This window comes from Branchiostoma floridae, chromosome 3 (assembly GCF_000003815.2).
Source record: "Branchiostoma floridae strain S238N-H82 chromosome 3, Bfl_VNyyK, whole genome shotgun sequence".
Lineage (NCBI taxonomy): Eukaryota > Metazoa > Chordata > Leptocardii > Amphioxiformes > Branchiostomatidae > Branchiostoma > Branchiostoma floridae.
Window position 1 is genome coordinate 19,805,955 of NC_049981.1, and position 20,253 is coordinate 19,826,207.

Below are 20,253 nucleotides of genomic sequence, written 5' to 3' on the forward strand. Positions count from 1 at the left end.
TACTCTTGAAGCAATCCTTAAGCAGGAATACTGCTGAAGCTGCAACACGTTGGTGATCTTGCTGTGGCTAAGCAATTTGACAGAGCGCTCAACATTGATGAAGAAAATAAACTTTTAAGCTTTGTGTGTTTTGTTTTTTTAATCCTACGTTTTGCGTGACATTCTCTGTATAAAGTCAAGGATGACAAAAATCCAATTTAGGACGCAGCAACAATGCCAACGTGCTGCAGCTTTAGTGAGTTATCCGCTTTACCTTTACATACGTCGATGAGATACATGTAGGGAAAGTTACAACACTGTAGAAAGCCATTCTGTAATGTGAAACAAATCAAAATGAGTTATAATATGACGGAGATAACATGGGTTCCCTGCCCAATGTAATATTTGCCAAAAAGCAGCAAGCAAATGAATATGATTTTTGATATCTGTGTCTTTTGAAGAACTTTAACTTCCATTCATGGCACTTAAGATCAATGATTACAATCACCCTATGACATTTCCAGTATCCTGTTGACACAGACTCCCCTCGGGGTGTCTCCTTGTAGCATCTGTGATTTTGTGACATTTCAATCTCTACTCTAACTATACTATATATTGTGGAACCAAGGCATATGCACCTTTCAACATCTCCTGAGATCTCCAATCTATTCAAACTTGCCCATTTTGGGCACGTCATGACCCAGTCCCTGTTTCTTTTTCCGTTTTGTCTCCATCTGGGACATCATGGAGTAGACCTTCCTCTTGGACTGTTTCTCGCGTGCTTCCCTTTTGGCAGTCTCCTTTTCCAGCAGCTTCCTGTAGTTCTGGTATCGCTCTTTGACCTTCTGCTTTTCCTGGCTTTTCTTGTCCTTGTGAACAGACCGTAAGGCCTTCATCAGAGCTGCCACCTGGAACAAACATGAGAATATGAGAATGGTGCTGCTTGACCTTGGTTTGTCTGAATTCCGGCCGACATGCAAGCTAAGAATCGCACTTAAGCAATGGTCCACTATTCATTGTACTTGTCAAAAAAGCTAGGGGAATTTCTCTTGTAAATGCACCTATATATTCTATACATAGTGTCTGTCTTCTCTGTCAAGACCAGTCAAAGAGAACAATGTAGCACAGCTGATATTTAGTTAATTTAAGCTGGGTCGAGATCACTTCCTTTTTAGTAAAAAAAATTTCCCAGAAGTACGCCTCCTACTTCTTACTAAAACCCTTGTCACAAATAGCCGATCATGGCCTCTTAACCTTCCCCAGACCATGGTTGGGACTTACAGTAGGTCTGCCCAATAATCTTTAAAAGCTGTCTGTACCAGTTGACTATGAATTTTGATAAATCAAACTCAGCAAAGTCATCTTTCTTAGATGCAATCAGAGGATTGAACTGGAGCTAAAATTGGACAGATTCCTGGCTCCTACCAACCCAGCACAAACTTTGGTCAGGGTGTGATCAGGAACAAAGTCATGAGAAGGTCCCGAATGTGTCCAAGCCTTTACACAATTTATCAATTTCTAAAGACTTCTTGTTTCTAAAAACTCCTTGTTCATCAACATTCATTAACATAACCTTGTGATTCTCCTACCTTTCTTTCATGTGGTTCCATGATGACAGCTGGCCTGTCCATGACCTTGACTGGTTTGGCAGGGTTCTGTTTAGGTTTGGTTTTGAAGGGCAGGTGCTGCTGGAGCTTGGCTGGAACTCGCAGGGGCCGGAACCTCTGGGGCTTCCTCTCTACAGGCTACAGGGACAGAATCAAGGAGTTATTCTTCCTCATATAGTGATTCCCAAGTTATCTTGCTAACACACACATGGGAACATACACTCAGGAAGACAAATACACACACACACACACACACACACACACACACACACACACACACAAACAAACAAAACAAAAAGATATGCACAGGAGGACACATGCACATACACAAATACACATTACATACACAAACATGCACACACACACATGCATTCACACACACACACACATATACAGAAGGACACAAACATTATCCAAAACATTATTGAAACAAAACCTATCTTTACCTTGTAGAGTGAGTCCTGGCTGGGGTTGTTCCTGATGCCCTGCTCAAACTTGAGCTGCCCAACAGTCTTCATACCAGACCACTTGTCCTTCTCAGCCAACAGGAGGGTGGTCAGGGGGTTGTAGAGTCTAGGCACTTGGACTGGGCACCAAGTACGCACAAACACTATATCTGTGGGATAGAACAGAGTGAGGTAAGGGGGTTGTACTGTTGGGTCACTTGTACACACAAGCCCTATATTGGTGGGATAGAACAGGAGGGTGGAAAGAGGGTTGGGGCACTTGGACTGCGCACCATGAGCACACTATGTTTTCAATACAGATCATGAACAAAGTCATGACAACACAGAAAGACAAGGAAATAGTAGAAGAAGAGCATCCCAGGGCTCTATGCTATAAACAATGAGCTTTAAAGATAAAATACCACTTCTGTCGATAAAGATTACGTACCACTTAGTCTGATTTTGTCCTCAAATGTGGCCCTGAAGGCCCCTTCTGGAGCCTTGATAGCTTTCTTGATGGTCCCCCTGATGCCACTGACTGTCCTCACTGTGGCTCCTTCAAACTTGGCCACCTCCAAGATGGAGTTAAACATGTCCTGTAAACAGAAACAAAAACAAAACATGTTTCTACAGGAATTTAGGATTTACTTATGTTCACCTTCCTAATGATGCAAGTATGAAATTCCCATCATTTATCGCTATTGAAATATAATCTATGTACAAATGAGGTATTCAATTGCATAGTATATGTTCCTCTCATTCTTAGTAACATATGTCACATGTTTGAGACTCCTATCATGGAATACAGCATTTCTATAAAATTTCCTCATTTAGCTCATGATTTACATAATTAGCATCTAGTCTTAAGGGCTGGAAATCAGGACCCTTTTTGTTTGGAATGCAAAAGACCTGGTATTTGGTGATGGTGATAATAATGATGAAACACTGCATCCATGGATGTGGCCAGTTGCATCCTTACAAAAAAAGGTCTAAAAGGGTGGCAAGGATACCTTGATAAAGGCTGTGTTCTTGTATATTTTGAGTGGGTACCCCGTCAGCTTCAGTTTCTTCACAATGTTGACAGACTTGTCCAGTTCCACCACAACTCCAGTGGTGGCTATCCTGAAGTCTGATGACCGATCCCCGACTGACTGGACACACAGGACGCCTGTGCCCTGTGGGGTGATGGGACCTGGGTATGGACAGGGCATGGCTGGTTAAACCAGGTCATTCCTTATCATGTTCTTACTAGTACTACTGGTGGGAAGCGGTGCAGAAAATTCAGGTCTAGGTGTATACATGAATATGTCAGGTCCTGGTCCGTACCTGACCCTGATTATGGAAGCATCATATCATATTCTGGAAAAGGAGGCACTGGTACAGGTTTCTGTGTCGCAGATTATGTTCAAATTGTACATTGGAATAATATTGTTTATAGAGTGCCTTTAAATCATTTGTGCTTGAAAAAAAACACATCAGGGTTCTGGCTGCCTCTGCTCATCCATTTTATTTTGTAATTTCCTTTCTAACCAGATGGAACTAGATAATAGTACAATTAACAAAATGAGCACCCAGCTGCAGTACCAACGTACCCCAGATGGTGGCGCTGCAGTGCAGGTGCTCTGGAGTGTACTTCAGCAGGCGGTTGCGCATGTTGTGGTCCTGGATGCTGTACAGTGGAACGCTCTGAAATCGTCTCCAGCCGACAGAGAAGATGAGGGGGTCACGCGTCTTTAAGATTCTCTTGTGCCAACGATGCTTCTTCAGCCGCATCTGAAAGAAAATTAGCATGAAATTAGAATGAAATATGGATTAAAGAAATTGTTTCCTTTGAGATCTTTGACATCTCTATTCAACATACCCCTGTGCAGACTTCTTGAGTCTAAATTGTGCTGCTATCTACATGAACACACATTCTGGGAGATTTACACTTCAGTCGTGCAAGAAGATATCTGGTTAGAATAGAGTACTACCTCTTTTCTTATCAAAACAAAGATCGTCGTCGTCGTATCCATTTTTGATTATACTGCTGCTGGGATCCCTGAGACAGGAGTAGGCAGCAGTCAGATAGTCTTCGCACTGATGGCGCTGATTTTAATACCAGTCCTATATAAATGTTTCCATCTTCTAAATTTTGACTTTTGTGGCAGGGATAACATGGTTTTAGTAACAGAATAAGTCAAAACGTTTAATACTCAAGTGTAAGTCTATTCAGGTACAGTAATCAATACATTTCTATCCTGTATTTTGGACCTGTACCTAAATAATTTTCATGGTACTGTAACCAGTACCCAGTACGTACCGGTACACATCCCTAGTATGAACACCTGTGTTCTCACCTGCACATATCCCACACTGTCCTCACCACTCATCAGGGCACCGATGATCACAGGGTACGAGGCGTCAAAGTTGGTCACAAACTCGCAGGGCATGTCAGGCACCTCCAGTCGGACGTACATCCCTGGGCGGTAACCCTCGTACTGGGCACGGGTCTCCGCATCCATGTCCTCAAACTCTGCCCGGTTCATCTGAATAGTGTTTGTAGTCATACAGTCATTGTACAATCGATACACAAACCTGCTTGAAAATCCTACAACATCAAAATTCTACAAAAGCCTAGAATGAATGTGATCACACCCTAAACTGTGGAGTGCCCTCTTACCTGTGCTTGCTGCTCTAACTCTTGTTTCAGGCTGTCATAGTAAGACTCTCCTCCTTCCTCATTGTCATACTCAGCATTAAACAGCTCCTTCAGTTTCCTCTTCTTCTCCAGCAGCTTCTCTCGTGCTGTCTTCTCTTCTGATGGTGTCTATGGTGAAATGAGGGTGATTTGGAAAAAAAGACACTCAGGTTTTTTAATTACAAAATCAAATATGTCTACAAGTACAAATTGTATAAAGATGATCAAAGAAATAATAATATCATTGATTAGATAGAAAAGAAGTGAGACTTTACATTTGGCAGGAAGTTAAAACATCAGGAAGAAAGTTATTTCCAGCCTTCTGCTTCCTTACTACATCATTGAAAGTTAGACATCAATGTACAAACATGTAATAAGATACACAAAAGTTACTTCAGCAGCTGGATAGATTTATTACACCTATCCAGTTGCTTGTAACATTTGCATTGTACTCCTTCCTTACTGTTTGCATTTCCTATCTACAATTTGGGTACCAAGCAACTATAAAAAAAGAGTTAAGTGTGTAGTTCTATGTGCAGCTTCTTAAATCACCTGTCCACCATTCTGGTCCTCCTGATTATCCTTCTGGTCTTCCCCTCCCTCAGCCTCCTCTTCTTCTGTCTGTGCAGTATGTGTCTCCCCAGTTTCAAGGTCCTCAAAGTCCCCATACAGAGCCTCGTCCTCTTCTAACTGCCTCTTTGCATCCTGGGTACCCCAGTCTCCGGTCACAAAACAGTCCTTGATCAAATCGTAGATCTAGAAGGCAACATGTTAGATAAGGGTGAAAATCTTAAATGAAAGCCTGAGCAACTTGATCTTTAACAATGAGCTTTTGGAAGTTAATTGTAGGTCTTCAGTTTGTTTGTTTGTTTGTTAAGGCCTTTGTAGTAACTAGTTTCCTTCCTGTTTCAGAAGGACTAAGAGAGTATGTTTTTCACAGGAAGGGGTGACTTGGCCTTCCTTTTTAACATGCTCAAATACCCCAATTTCATGTCCCTTCCAAAAGACAGGTGCAACTCCAACCGTGATGCCCTGTGAGGTTGCTACCAATTGAGCTACAGGGACCATCCCTAGATATTGTCTGTACCCAAAAAATCTTTACCTCTTCAAACTCTCTGGCATCCCCTGTTGCAATGGGAAACTTGGCACAGTCCAGATCATTGGGTCCTCCACTCCTTCCTTCACCCTTTTTTGTTGTTCTTTTAAACAATCCACCAAGTTCATCATCTTCCTCATCTGTTGAAAGATCAATTCATTGATCAACCACTGATGCAATCAATCAAATGTTTAATCAGGACATCACAAATTGAAAAGAAGCATATACTGAAGTTAAGATTTCACCAATAGACATATCCCATATCCCCCACCTCCATCAAAATAAAGAAATGCAAAATAACAACATTTGAAGGACATGCTACTATGTAAAGCACAGTGATTGCAATATAACATGGACAATCAGGACCAGTAGTGACCAGTACTAGAGTAATTCTCCTACCTGAAGACTCGTCCTCAGCCACTCTTCCGTATACCAGTTTCCTCAGGTTTGGTGTGTCTGCTTGGCGACGCAGGAACGCATCTGTCGCCTTCTGTGAAAGATTTTCCTTCCACTTCAAAGCGCCCTCTGTCTCCATGGGAAGAACTGCACTTGTGTCATCTGGGGTAATCCTTTCATCTTCCTCCTCCTCCTCTCCATCCTCATCGACAGAACTTTCCTCTTGATCATCTTCATCATCATTATCGTTATCACCATAATCATCATCATCTTCATCACCATCACCATCATCATCTAACTCACTCCCTGCATTCTCATCCATATCCTCCCCACCAGAGGAATTAGACATGTTGGAATTCCTTTCAGAATCTGAATCCTCACTCTCTGAATGTACCTCCTTTGCTTTTTGTCTTACTTTGGCCACTGTTTTGGATATACCAACTTCTGTAGCTGTTTCTCTGGGTGTATGTTTTGTCCTTAAGGAGTCTCTCCCCATCTTTGTGGAAGCATGTTTCTCCTTAGCAGTTTCCATGGCAACATCCATCTCATCATCTTCACTTTTGTCATCCTGCTCCTCCTCTGATTCATCTTCGCCAGTGTTGTCTTCTTTCTCTGTTATTTTCACAGTTTTTGAGGAAGCAGTTGTTTTGGGAACTTGTGCTTTTCCTGAAGGGTGTAGTATATCCCAATCCACTTCCAGGTCATCATCGCTGTCAGCAAAAGCATAACCATCTTTCTCCTGTCCCGTCTGGGAGATCGAAATTCTTTTCTTTGATGCATGACCATCTCCAGGTGTTCTGAAGGACACTTCTGCATCCACCTGTGTCATTCCATCTTCATCCTGGACAGAATGAAAATCAAATTCAGTGGCCGGGATGAGCAACAATTCATTTTCCCATGCTCTATATACCAGTTTGAGGATGATGTTAACCTTAGGACTAATTGATCTAAACATGACAAGAAATTGATGAAGATATGCTTTCATTAGATGAAATGACAGATTTGACAACAAAAATTGATATCACGGGTGGATAAAGTGGACTAGCTTAATCTGCATGCTGCCTGGGTACTGTTCAGTACTGTTAAGTTAAAATCTTTACACACCAGTTTGTATCTTGTTGTCATCAGCATTCACATACCTCATCTTCATCATCTTCCTCCTCATCACTGCTGTCCTCTCCTCCCTCCTCCTCTTCCTCTTCCTCAAACACTGCCCTCCTCCTGGTCCTTCCTGTTGTCTCATCAGTCACCATCTCTTCCTCTGGTCCTGATGATGAGCTGCTGGTCATAACAACAAACATTAGCTGTCATTTCTGCTGTCTCGGTATATATTTGACATCTGCACGTGCATCAATTTTCGGGCTAGCAACACTCACTGTAAAAACATACTATTACTGAAACAGGAAAGAAGTTTACTGACTAGACACTAAAAGGTCTGACTACACGAACTGCAGGTATTTTGTTTTGGCAACTAGTTTATAAGCAAGGTAACTAGTGAAACCTTCACTTAGTTTATTCTTCAGCTGCCAAGGTTTACCTTTCCATCTGTGTGGACGTGACAGGGACAGATCCTCTGAAGATGCTGACTTCGCTAGCAGCCATCTTGGTGTCGATGGTGTGTTTGGTGTCAATGATGGAAGATACCAACTCATGGGTCGAACCAGGGGTGATCTAGGGATGAAGAAAAACTCCACTGTAATCAAGTCAAGCATTCACTACCTCAGGGTACAATCATTTCACAAAATGAAAAATCAATTATTTTGGCTGGTCACAGTTTTATTGTACCAAATAACTATAGTTCAATTTCTTTCAAGGAAAAATTGCTAACAATCTGGCAAATTTGCTGATCCTGTTGTCAGAGATCCTGGTTGGAGTTTCTGTCTGCATAAAATCCAATCAAGATGTCAACAATGTGTTAGGGTGGTCTCCCAGTTATGAATCCTAAAATTCACATTAATCTATTGACATTAAGAGACATGAATCAAAGTTTAAAAACTTTGACTGTCTTAAATAAAAAAACTCGTACCTTTACGGACTCTGATCAGGACCTCTACAGGTGGAAACAAATTTGCAATATCTACCCTGACACATGCATGATAATGTCATATCTACTTATCTGCATACTGTTTGAACTTAAAGTCACCAGGCTACCATTCAAACTTGACAGTCATTACCTCCTCAGGTTCCTTCTGGTGAGAATGGCTCCCTCCCAGGTCGATGTACACAGCGTCCTTGTCATACACGATCCCCCCCACCCCAGAGAAGGGAGCGTAGATCAGTCGCTCCTTCTGGTTCAGCGCTCGCTTCTTCTCCTTGTCAGGGAGAGGACAGGGGTCGGGCAGCATGCTGACGTCTCGGACTACAAAGTCTCCACAACCTGGAAAGGTGGCAACATGGTATCGTGGTTAGGGTCTAAAATCTCAAGGTTTTAGTTCTGAATCCCTGATAGGCCCCAGCATTGTGCTCTTGGGAAAGGCACCTAACACATACTTCCTCACTTGAGTCGGCAAAATGCGTACCTAGCTTTTACTACATTTAAGAGCTACAAAGTCTCCACAACCTGGACAGCAAGGCAAGCTGTTCTCACTGTCACCCAGCAAGGTGGCAGCTGGGAAGTGGTGCCCTGCTTCACTAGGAGCCAGAAGCTTCGATAGCTGAATGTCTACTAAATGCGACTGGACCTACCGTTATACAGATGCATACAGTACAAACCCCTTGTGCTGGAGACCTTACAAGATTAAGCACACATCTACAAAGAAGTAGTAGAAAAAGACAGAAACCACCATAGGAGTACTTTCCTCCATAGTTGTAATCAACATTATAACAAATTCTGTATCCAGATTTGGATTTGCTAGGCCAAGGCCTACCCTGAAAAAAATTCCATTTATGACTAAGGGCTAATGAGACTCAAAACAAGTAAGTAAACAGATACCTTCTGGACCACTTAGATCTCATAATGAATGCAACTTTTATTTTTATTTTTATGCTCACATCAGTTTCGAGATTCCAAGAGAATGTTATCCATCATATGATTAAATCAACATGACCTTACTGTTAGAGAAAATTCACCTGGAATGTGCACGCTGCTGTTGGCTCTCATGTGAGCCCCACGCAGAAAACCATACAGTGCCACCGTCCTGTCGCACTTCGGGTTCTGTCTCACGTCTTCTGGGCCGGTCAAATCTTCCATCCTACACCAAAAAAATGACAGAACTAGTCTAAATAACACTGGACACTTCAAAACAAAATACAAGCTGTGAATATAATAATCTTACATACACTAAGATTTATATTCAACTTATAGCTGAAAACCTCAAATTTCTACTGGAAGAACTTGCTGTGTGGTATCTTTGCTTATGCCAAAGCTTTAATTTATGGCTCCACAGACATTTGACCACTTGTTCAATTTTCTTACATGAAATCTTATCATTGGGAGTTAAATCAGTATCAAATAGACTACTTTGCAACAGACACTTTTCAGCCTGTATGCGTGCATCCATGCCATAGTAGCTGATCACTGAAGCAGTACAATATTACATTACACGTATATTGTATGACCTGCTGGGTTGACAGCCTGTGCAGGTGAAACACACCTGTTCTCTCACTCCATCATCATGTGTGGTTATTTTTAAAAATTTTTCACACAATATTTTTTCAATGTGAAGCACACAGGATTTTCATGTTCTGCAGAGCCCACCTGTCTGCGAGGACGTAGGGGTGGGTCGTTCTCCACTGGAGCTGGCGGAACTTCATCACGGAGATGAAGCGGCCCAAGTTGTGGATCTCAGTCTTCTGGTACTCTCCATACACCATACCAGACAGGTAGAACAACTTTGCACCCTGAAAAAAACAGGTGATCACACAGTTGATTTAGTCATACCAATACTACAGCTGCAGGTTATGTGATACGAAACCTCCTTGGTGATATGCAGCACTGTGCAATACTTCTAATTCATATATTAGAAGAGACTACAAAACCAAAAAGAGGTAGGATAAAGGACAAGGGATGAGGACAGTTCCTCATAGAAATATCAACTTACAGGATAGACATCTGTCCAGAACCTGTGCTTGAGTCTCTTCTTGGTGTTCCTGAGCTGCTTGTTGTTCTTGAAGTGGTCCAGGTGAGTCAGCACTCCCATGATCTTGGGGAAGCCGTGCACCTGGCAGATGTTCAGGAACTCAAAAATCTCCATCTCAAAACCAAAACTGGCATCAATCAGCACAAGAACCTGAAAAAAGGATTGTTGAGCAAATTTTCATCATCAAAGGGCTCAAAAAAATTTTGCTTACATCTAGTTTTGAAAACATATGATTATACATGTATATGTCTTGAAATGTTTAAAGACTATTCAGAGCTACATTCAAAGTAACTTTGTAAGAGATAAGAAAATGTCCAGACTATGGATTATACATAAAACATAATAACCATGTCCTAAACATAACTTTCATCCCTTTTCACCTCATTACTCAATTGATCCTGACTGGTGGCTGTGACGATAAACTGGATAGTGAATGTGTGTGAGAGAAGAGCTTTCTGATCTGAAGAGTGCAATTTTCTAGCTTGTGTGCAAAACTTCTAACATGCTCGCTTCCCATATGGGAGCCCTGGTTAACTAAATGGGATGGCAACCAGGCTATTAACAACCTACCAGGTCAGCAACTTTGGCAATGTCTATCATGGAGCTGATGTCATTCCCACATTCAAACAGAGTCAGTCTCCTCTTCTTGCCTGATGGGAAAATTCAACAACTTAAACACAATGCAGTACTGGTAAAAATAGGTCTATACCGGGGTATCACAATATCAATGTATCACTAAAGTTTAAGGAGAGAGAAGGGATAAATTCATTGACTTAAAACCTTTGACAGCTAAAAGGCTGTTTTTGTACAGTGGACAAACAGGTAGGATTTCAAATGCCAGCTTAACATCAATAGCGTTAGGGTGACATGATAACATCTAGTTTAATGTGACAAGTGTTATTCTCTACTGTAGATGCACGATTCCCTTACCAGACACAATAGTGACAGGCCCCTGGATGTTGGACAGTCTCTGTTTGGTGAAATTCTTGATCAGACACTGCATCAGGGTGGACTTCCCAACCTTGGGGGGTCCCACAATCCCAACCACGATGGGAGGTGGCTCAAGCGGGGTTCTATCCACGTATGGAATATGCTGCTTCTTGGTCTTCACATCTTGAGCCCTGTCAGGGAGGGAAAATGCTCATCTTAGTGCAATGTTGAGAGGTTTCATCTACTTGTTTTTATTTACATGTATTTCATTCACATATCTATTAAGGATCGGGCCAACTGCTGTTCACCTCTTTGTATAATCAAATAATGGATACTACAACTACTACTACAGGATGCATTGCAAAGGAAAAGGCAAAATTTGACTCAACTAGAATTTTGAAGCCTTTGGAAGCCAATGTTGTTGATTTTCTGTGTTGAATTTGTTTTATGATTACAAAAATTTGTTTTCATATCAAGGAGTTTAGATTTTTTCAACAGATGAGGTAAAAAGATTTTTGTCTCAACAAGCAAATTTCAATCCAGGAACATAGATAGGGATGGGTCTTAATTGGAGACAGTTCTCCCGAACAATATAACAAATACCCGGAGCTTAATGCTTAAGTTAAATATCACTAAAATTGATCTTTCTCTATACACAAGTATGACTGATATTAACTGACTCAACTCTTGTGGGAATTGTTCACAAATACATACGTTGTGTAAATCTAACATACAAAAAGCAGTTACCTCCTGTATTGCCTTGCCATACGCACAGCTGACTGTGCAGTGAAGGCCTTGGGGTTCCGCTGTTTGGCTGACAGGTTTTCATCCTGCGGAGTTTTTGCCTTCTTCTTCTCCTGCTTACGGCCATGCTGGCGCGCCCGGTGGGGCTTGTGACTAGCAGCGTCAAACTCACTCATATTCTACTGCGAAAAAGTGGAATAAATTTTTTAGACATCATCATCAATTTTGTTAATTTATTCAGCCCCTTGTAGTGCCCAGTTACAAAAAGGCCAACAAGTTTCCTCGCTAGTACTTCATTTCAAGTTATGCACATGGTAACATAACTACACTATAACCAACGTAGCTATTAGTATGGAAGACTAATAACATCAGAGTTTACATACGTTTAGATAATGCTCTTTTAGTTACGTTTTGTACACTTCGAGCAGGCTTTTCCGTAAACCCCTTCGAGCACATGGGTCGCATCGGTCTGTGCTTTGGATCATAAGACATAAACAACAATAAGAGTCACTTTGCATGGACCCTTTTCTCTTCTTAAAAGCCTTTGACCATAAATATCATGATAAGATAGAACCACACGTACTCAAATCATGCTACTCTGCGCTTCCTTTTTTCAACCTCCTTGGTCTAAACAAGCTTGCGACACTCTGCGGCACATGTGCACCCCACCTCTAAAAAATGATCGGTCTTTATGCACATAGAAACACCAATATACGAGGTAACCGTCATCACTGGATATAACCTATAGTTCGTCCTTACCTGTTAGAGCTCTCCGGTTTAAAATACATCCATACTGTGTCCACGATTTCTGAAAAATTGAAAGTAAATCTACACAAACTTTTCCAAACACATGGGCGCCGCCATGTTGATATCCAGAGGATGCTGGGATATCCGGTAAAATAGGAATGTTACATTGTCATCGCAGGGGGAAAGTATTAAAAAAAGCACTTATTTTGGCGACGCATAGAGGGCTCAGTTTAATTCTCGAGGATTTGGTAAACTTAAAAGTAAAAGTAACAGTTATCGGTGCACACCCCAGTTCTTCCGCGACCGGGGTCCGTGGTAGTCCGCGACCAAAAAGTGACGAAAGGCTTCCGAGGGCCCATGTTTGAGTTGACATTTCTCATTATTTCCTGCGAAATGACATTAAAGATGGCTGAAAAGCGTAGGAAATGGTGTGTTTTTGGTGCAAATTGTGTTTTGGTCCGCGCGTTGCTTCCGCGATATCCCTACGCCTGAATGTAAAGAGGCCGGTGACCTAGATTTACCTCTGAAGCGCTGTGTCGAGCAAAGTTGCAATGCCGCGCGCCGTGGATGATTAAAAAAACTGTAGTACTAGAATTTTCTTTATAATTGGCTGGATTAGTCTTTAGATTTTCCTCTTTCTGGGGGTTCGCTTAAAAGGCTGGGCTGTCTACCAGGCCAGGCTACCTGGCCTGTCTACCTGGCCTGGCTATCACGTCAGGCTACTCAGATCCCCCCATTCATAGCCCCATCATATGGCACTCAGCCAAAATAGCTGATTGACAGGCATAGTAATTGCTGATCTCCAACCCTGCTAGTGCCAGTGACCCAAGGTTGCCCTGTCCACCACTGGCTGGGCCCTTTGGGAATGTGTCTGGGAGGCCTTGCTTGCAGCATGTCAGGAACACAAGTGTGTTTGTGTATGTTTGTGGGTGTGTAAATGTGTGTGTGTGTGTGTGTGTGTGTGTGTGTGTGTGTGTGTGTGTGTGTGTGTGTGTGTGTAAGAATGGGCTTGCCAGCAACATAAATTTGTTTCTTTATTGAATATCTATCTTCTAGAACAGAAACTATCTCAGCTTGTGCAACAAGAAGGGAGAGCATAAATCACTTGCTCACTGTAAAGCTTAACTTGTATTGACCAAGGGGGGTACTGTATAATTACATGTGCCTCCTTGTTCTCTATGCTAGTATGCCATGTTGACATATACAATCTTAGTAGTCACATAGCATTTTTGAGGCTGTGGATTGTTATCCACTGTACAATTTTTGTGTCCAGGACAGAGCCCAATCCTCTCCTTCCACTGACAATAATCTCTCCAACCCCCTTGTACAAGTTAGAGTGGGGAAAGTACTGTTAACAGATTTTGTGACATGTCAAAGGATTTGAACCCAGGACCTCTGTTTTCTAGGTCTAACACCCTAAAGCATTTACCGAACACAGTACTGGTACAGTACTTGAATGTGTTCCTGACAGCTGCAAGGAAGGCCTCCCAGACACTGGCAGGGTTGAAAATTAGCAATTACTATGCCTGTCAATCAGCTATTTTGGCTGAGTGCCACATGATGGGGGTATGAATTGGGGGATCTGAGTAGCCTGACGTGATAGCCAGGCCAGGTAGACAGGCCAGGTAGCCTGGCCTGGTAGACAGCCCAGCCTTTTAAGCGAACCCTCTTTCTGGCAGTATCAGTCGTGCTAGCCGGAAAAATCTTCTTCATCTGTTTTATCCAATGCGAAAATGCCCGATTTTGTGCATCATTTTTGACATGAAAATAATGTTTTTTCCCTATAATTTTTCAAAATTAGAGAAGTTGAAGGATCGAAACTCAGTTGGTCTTGAAGCTGAAGGTATATCCTCTCACCCCATATACAGTTATTTTCCTTCAGGATAATTCCCTGGAAGAGATGGTCGCTAGACTTGAGGGTGTGCCGCCTCCATTTGGACCCCCAAATAAACTGGTGTGTGCCCCCTTATATGTACTTTGTTCAGACCTACTGCCCGCCACGGTTACTGGTATAAACTTAACGGTGCACACCCCAGTTCTTCCGAGGTAGTGCGCGACAAAAAAGTGACGAAAGGCTTCCGAGGGTCTATGTTTGAGTTGAGATTTCTCATTATTTCCTGCGAAATGACATTAAAAGGTTACATGGCTGAAAAGCGTAGGAAATGGTGTGTTTTTGGTGCAAATTGTGTTTTGGTCCGCGGCTTACTTCCGGGATATTCCTACGCCTGAATGTGATTAGGCTCGTGACCTAGATTGACCTCTGAAGCGCTGTGTTAAGCCAAGTTGCAATGCCGCGCGTCTTGGATGATTAAAAAAACTGTATGTTACAAGAAGTAAGATAGCCGTTAACACCCCTACAATCTCTGTGAACTTAGACTAGTCCAATACATGCATATTAAGCAGGATGTGCTCTGACAGCAAGACAGCAAGGACATTCGATCTCTTTCCTACCGGACCCTGGACTGAGCACACATGCAGAACTGTATCCTACTAACACTTTACTGAATACATAGTCTAGTAGTACAAGCAGTCTCTGCCTGAATCTTTACAAGATGCACCAAAAGGTGTAACACTGTAGTACTAGAATTTTCTTCATAATTGGCTGGATTACTCTTTAGACTTTCCTCTTTCTGGCAGTATCAGTCGTGCTTGCCGGAAAAATCTACTTCATCTGTTTTATCCAATGCGAAAATGCCCGATTTTGTACATCATTTTTGACATGAAAATAATGGTTTTTCCCTATAATTTTTCAAAATTAAAGAAGTTGAAGGATCAAAACTCAGTTGGTCTTGTAGCTGAAGGAATATCCTCTCACCCCATAACTAGTTATTTTGCTTCAGGATTAGGGCTGGGTACCGGTACAGCGTACCGGTACAAAACCGGTTTTTCTTATTGGACCGGTCCAGAAAAACCGGACCTGAAAAAATTAGGTGGACCGGATGTTGGACCGATTAGAAAATTAACAGATTATTTTATGAGGCATTCACACGTTTTGGTGCTTGCAGGTGGACAAAAATAACAAGAGTTAAGTAGAGTAGAGTTTATAGTAATTTCTACCAAGTTTTACAGCCAATCGTAAATGTGCAGTTAGCGTTGTAGGATTTTAAAACACCAGTGTAAGTCTAATGCTCCACCAAACAGATTTCTTTGTAGTGAAATGGACCATTGGTATGAGTCATACTGCATCAGGTCCAGGTTCAGGTCCGGACCTGGACCTGATCCTTTGGACCTGAACCGGACCTGAACCTGAATTTTCTGTACCGGTACCCACCCCTATTCAGGATAATTCCCTGGAAGAGATGGTCGCTAGACTTCAGGTGTTGACCGCCGAAAAGAGGCACAAGACATCGTCACGGAAAAACTCGATAGAAAAGATAATATTTGCCAGATGATGCTATAAAAGGTATCTGCGTGATCCTGACAAGTTGATCTATCACATGCAGTGCATTTGAACTTTTAGATATTATGTTACGGTGAGATTTCAAGAGCTAAAGTTGGCCTTCAAACTGCCGTGAAATGCCTGATTTCGGCGACGATTTCGTACTGCGTGGGGGTTTCTGGGCTACCGCTTTCCAGTATATCCAGTATACTTCCGGGTCGCAACAGAGAGGTCATACCAGAACGCGTAGCCGTGGAGCCCGCGTGTCCTGACTCAGTATCCAGTTGGAAGCAAGGAGGTTCAGCTGAGTTCAGAAATGGACTATTTACTTGATGTGGCCAAGGACCTTATTAAACTGTGAGCCTTGGTCCACACTGAGAATCTGCTGTCTGACGGTTAAACAAACAGGCTTATTTCAAGGGAGTCTGCGGCCAGCACCTGACATACCAAGCAACTTTGCCCTAGCCTGATAACGTTTTGCCAGTTTTAGAAAAAAGTTTCCTTAAAAGATTTCTTTTCGTACTCTGTTAATATACAAATAGAGAGCGCAATTCTTAAGTGTGTCGTGGGCTTGACGCAATTTTCTTTCAGAAAAAGAGAGAGGTTTTCTTAAAAGATTTCTCTTCGTTTTGTGTAAGTATTCACTTGGAGAAGGCAGTTCGTAGGTGTGTCATAAGATGATGCACTTTTCTTTCAGAAAATGAGAAAGGTTTCCTTAAAAGATTTCTCTTCGTTTTCTGTTAGTATACACTTACATAACGTAGTTCTTAGGTGTGTCAAGGGCTTGACCTTCTTTACTTTCGATTTTTCAGAAAAGTGTTTCCTTAAAAGACTTCTCTTCATACTCTGTTAGTATACAAAAAGAGAGTGCAATTCTTAAGTGTGTCATGGGCATGACGCACTTTTCTTTCAGAAAAAAGTTCCCTTAGAAAATTTCTCTTTCTTCTCTGTTAGTATACACTTAGAGAGCGCAATTCTTAAGTGTGTCATGTCATGACGCACTTTTCATTTATAAAAGAGAAAAGTTTCCTTAAACTATTTCTCTTCGTTCTCTGTTATTATACACTTAGAGAGCGCAATTCTTAAACATAACGCACTTTTCTTTCATAAAAGAGAAACGTTTCTTTCAAATATTTCTCTTCGTTCTCTGTTAGCATACACTTAGAGAGCGCAATTCTTAAGTGTGTCATGGCATGACGCACTTTTCTTTAATAAAAGAGAAAAGTGTCTTTCAAATATTTCTCTTCGTTCTCTGTTAGTATACACTTAGAGAGCGCAATTCTTAAGTGTGTCATGGCATGACGCACTTTTCTTTAATAAAAGAGAAAAGTTTCATTCAAATATTTCTCTTCGTTCTCTGTTAGTATACACTTAGAGAGCGCAATTCTTACGTGTGTCATGGCATGACGCACTTTTCTTTCATAAAAGTGAACAGGTTTATTTCAAATATTTCTCTTCATTCTCTGATAGTATACACTTAGAGAGCGTAATTCTTACGTGTGTCATGGCATGACGCACTTTTCTTTCATAAAAGAGAAAAGTTTCTTTCAAATATTTCTCTTCGTTTTCTGTTAGTATACACTTAGACAGCGCAATTCTTAAGTGTGTCATGGCATGACGCACTTTTCTTTAATAAAAGAGAAAAGTTTCTTTCAAATAATTCTCTTCGTTCTCTGTTAGTATACACTTAGAGAGCGCAATTCTTACGTGTGTCATGGCATGACGCACTTTTCTTTCATAAAAGAGAAGGATTTCCTTAAACTATTTCTCTTCGTTCTCTGTTAGTATACATTTGGAGAGCGCAATTCTTAAATGTGTCATGGGCATGACGCACTTCTCTGTTAGAAAAAGGTTTCATTAAAAGATTTCTTTTCGTACTCTGTTAATATACAAATAGTGTAGTTCGTAGGTGTGTCATGGCGATGACGCACTTTTCTTTCAGAAAAAGATTTCCTTAAAAGATTTCTCGTCGTTCTCTCACGGTTAGTATACACTTACAGAACGCAGTTCTTAGGTGAGTCAGGGGCTTGACAATCTTTTGTTTTAGAAAAAGGCTTTCTTTTTAAGTTTTCTTCTTTAGTATGTAAGTTTACACCTCAATTAGTTACTATACACTTTAAAGGCGCAGTTCTCAAGTGTGTCTTTGACTGGTTTGTCATCCTCAGTTAGGTTGCGTATACACTTTGAAATGAGCTGTCCGATAGGTTTGACATAGTTTTTTTTATCTCCCACACAACTAGTCGAGCAAAGGCAGCCGTAAACTTTTTACTAGTACGTATAATCTAACTTCCAGTCATCTAGTGTCTATTTGTTTCTCAATAGCGCATTATTTCAACATTTAGCCTTACCTTGCCCGTAGAATAATTTATGACACAAAAACTTCTATCTGTACCAATGGCCGGTCTGCATAGCGTACAATTTATTGTTACTTCGAATTCCATAGAAGTGTACAGCCGTAGTGTAGATGCCTTTGGTTTGGAAGGAGTAACTGTTGTTACCTCATGTAACCAAGGACGTTATATCTTTATGTAACCGCTCCTCATTAACCGCTCCTTGCTCTCTTTGTTCAGGAACTGAACGTACACAGCATACTTGAGGGTAACCGTACGGCTATATCAACAGGAAACTAGCCTGGTATCCAGCCGTAATATAACTATATTACGGCTGGATACCAGGCTAACAGGAAACCGCTGGTTGAGGTTGCTAAAATCATCATATCGCCCACTGCCGTATTACTGCCAGTGTGACCCGGAAACAGTCGAGCCTCGCCCTATATAACGGACACCTCGAAACCCCCATATGGTGCGTATTTTGGCTTGATAGCAATGGCGAAACCCATAGGAAATCCTGGGAAAATCGGTCAACTTTAACTCGATGAATCTCCTTCCTCTCATATGAATATTTCGTCTAATGAACTGCAGTTGCTTGGCCATCTTGTCCTGATTTGTACAACACCTTATTTTGCCTGATTGGACAGATTGCGGCTGAACTATCAAGTTTTTCCGTGACGATGTCTTGTGCCTCTTTTCGGCGGTCAACACAGGGTGTGCCGCCTCCATTTGAAACCCCAAATAAACTGGGGTGTTGTACGTAGCCGTATTGACTTCTTACGGTAGATCTCAAAGAAAACGGTATAGTAAAGCCGCGATGCGTTATATCAGCCTAAAAATGGTTCCCCGTTCTTGGAAGGGGTTGATAAGTCACGAGGAACTATTTTCGAAAGCTAGACCGCAGTTAGAAGTCATGTAATTACGCCTGAAAGTTGACCAATTTTCAGGGTTTCAGTGGTGCGTTTCGCTATTGTTTTCGGGACGAGTTACGCACTGCATGGGGTTTTCAAATATACCGGGTTATAGGATAAGGATCAACTGCTTCCGGGTCAACAATACTTATAGTGTAGTGTTGTTGCACTATCACCTGGCAGTAACTTTAACACATTTAATGGATTACTGTACTCTTGAGGTTGTTTTTACATACCATACTACAATGTAGAGGCTTTTCGTTATGGGGGAGGTTTATACGGAATACGGATAGACCGGTGCCATACTACAGGTTTGTAAAAAAAGTGACAGCCTGTGCCAATGTCGAAGCTTTCCCGGCTATCAAGGCAAGTTTATACGGATGGAACAGAGACTTTCTACAATAAAGATTAGCACAGTTCTTGTCCTGTCGAGATTTTACGTTACTAAGGGGGTTGTATTCAGATACAAATGTGCCATACTACAGGTGTGTCCAAAAAAATTGACACAGTTGTGTCAATGCCCAAGATTTGCGTTCTTAAGAGAGGTTTGTATGGATCAAACAGAGACTTTTTACATGTGTATCATATAGAATGACACTGTTCTTGTCCTGTTAAGATTTTACGTTATAAAGGGAGCTTTTATTCGGATAGAACAGTGCCATACTACAGGTGTGTCAAAACAAATTGACACAGTTGCGCCAATGCCGAAGATTTCCGTTCTTAAGAGAGCAAGTTTGTACGAATGAAACAGAGACTTTCTACATGTGTATCATATAGAATGACACTGTTCTTGTCCTGTTGAGATTTTACGTTGTTGAGGGAGGTTTATTCGGATATAATGTCATACGTTACTAAGGGGGTTGTATTCAGATACAAATGTGCCATACTACAGGTGTGTCAAAACAAATTGACACAGTTGCGCCAATGCT

The 20,253-nt window shown here is 41.5% G+C and overlaps 1 protein-coding gene across 3 annotated transcripts; it reads right to left on the reverse strand.

Annotated features, from left to right (window-relative positions):
• Window positions 1–128: 128 nt before the first annotated feature.
• LOC118411582 (ribosome biogenesis protein BMS1 homolog) lies at window positions 129–12,896 on the reverse strand. Of its 3 annotated transcripts, none has more exons than XM_035814001.1 (21): window positions 12,717–12,896; window positions 11,961–12,136; window positions 11,214–11,404; window positions 10,854–10,933; window positions 10,245–10,433; window positions 9,902–10,044; window positions 9,274–9,395; window positions 8,379–8,581; window positions 7,742–7,875; window positions 7,344–7,485; window positions 6,208–7,045; window positions 5,815–5,948; window positions 5,265–5,468; window positions 4,695–4,841; window positions 4,372–4,560; window positions 3,625–3,805; window positions 3,043–3,224; window positions 2,481–2,628; window positions 2,033–2,202; window positions 1,569–1,724; window positions 129–887 (listed from the first exon to the last, which is right to left on the reverse strand). In XM_035814001.1, the coding sequence occupies exons 2-21, from the start codon at window positions 12,131–12,133 to the stop codon at window positions 645–647; spliced, it is 3,969 nt and encodes a 1,322-aa protein (XP_035669894.1). In that variant the 5' UTR covers window positions 12,134–12,136; window positions 12,717–12,896; the 3' UTR covers window positions 129–644. The 3 variants fall into 3 exon arrangements, with proteins under 3 accessions (XP_035669894.1, XP_035669895.1, XP_035669893.1); XM_035814002.1 differs by having other exon boundaries at window positions 7,344–7,482; window positions 11,961–12,139; window positions 12,717–12,869; XM_035814000.1 differs by having other exon boundaries at window positions 11,961–12,139; window positions 12,717–12,869.
• Between the last annotated feature and the right edge of the window lie 7,357 nt (window positions 12,897–20,253).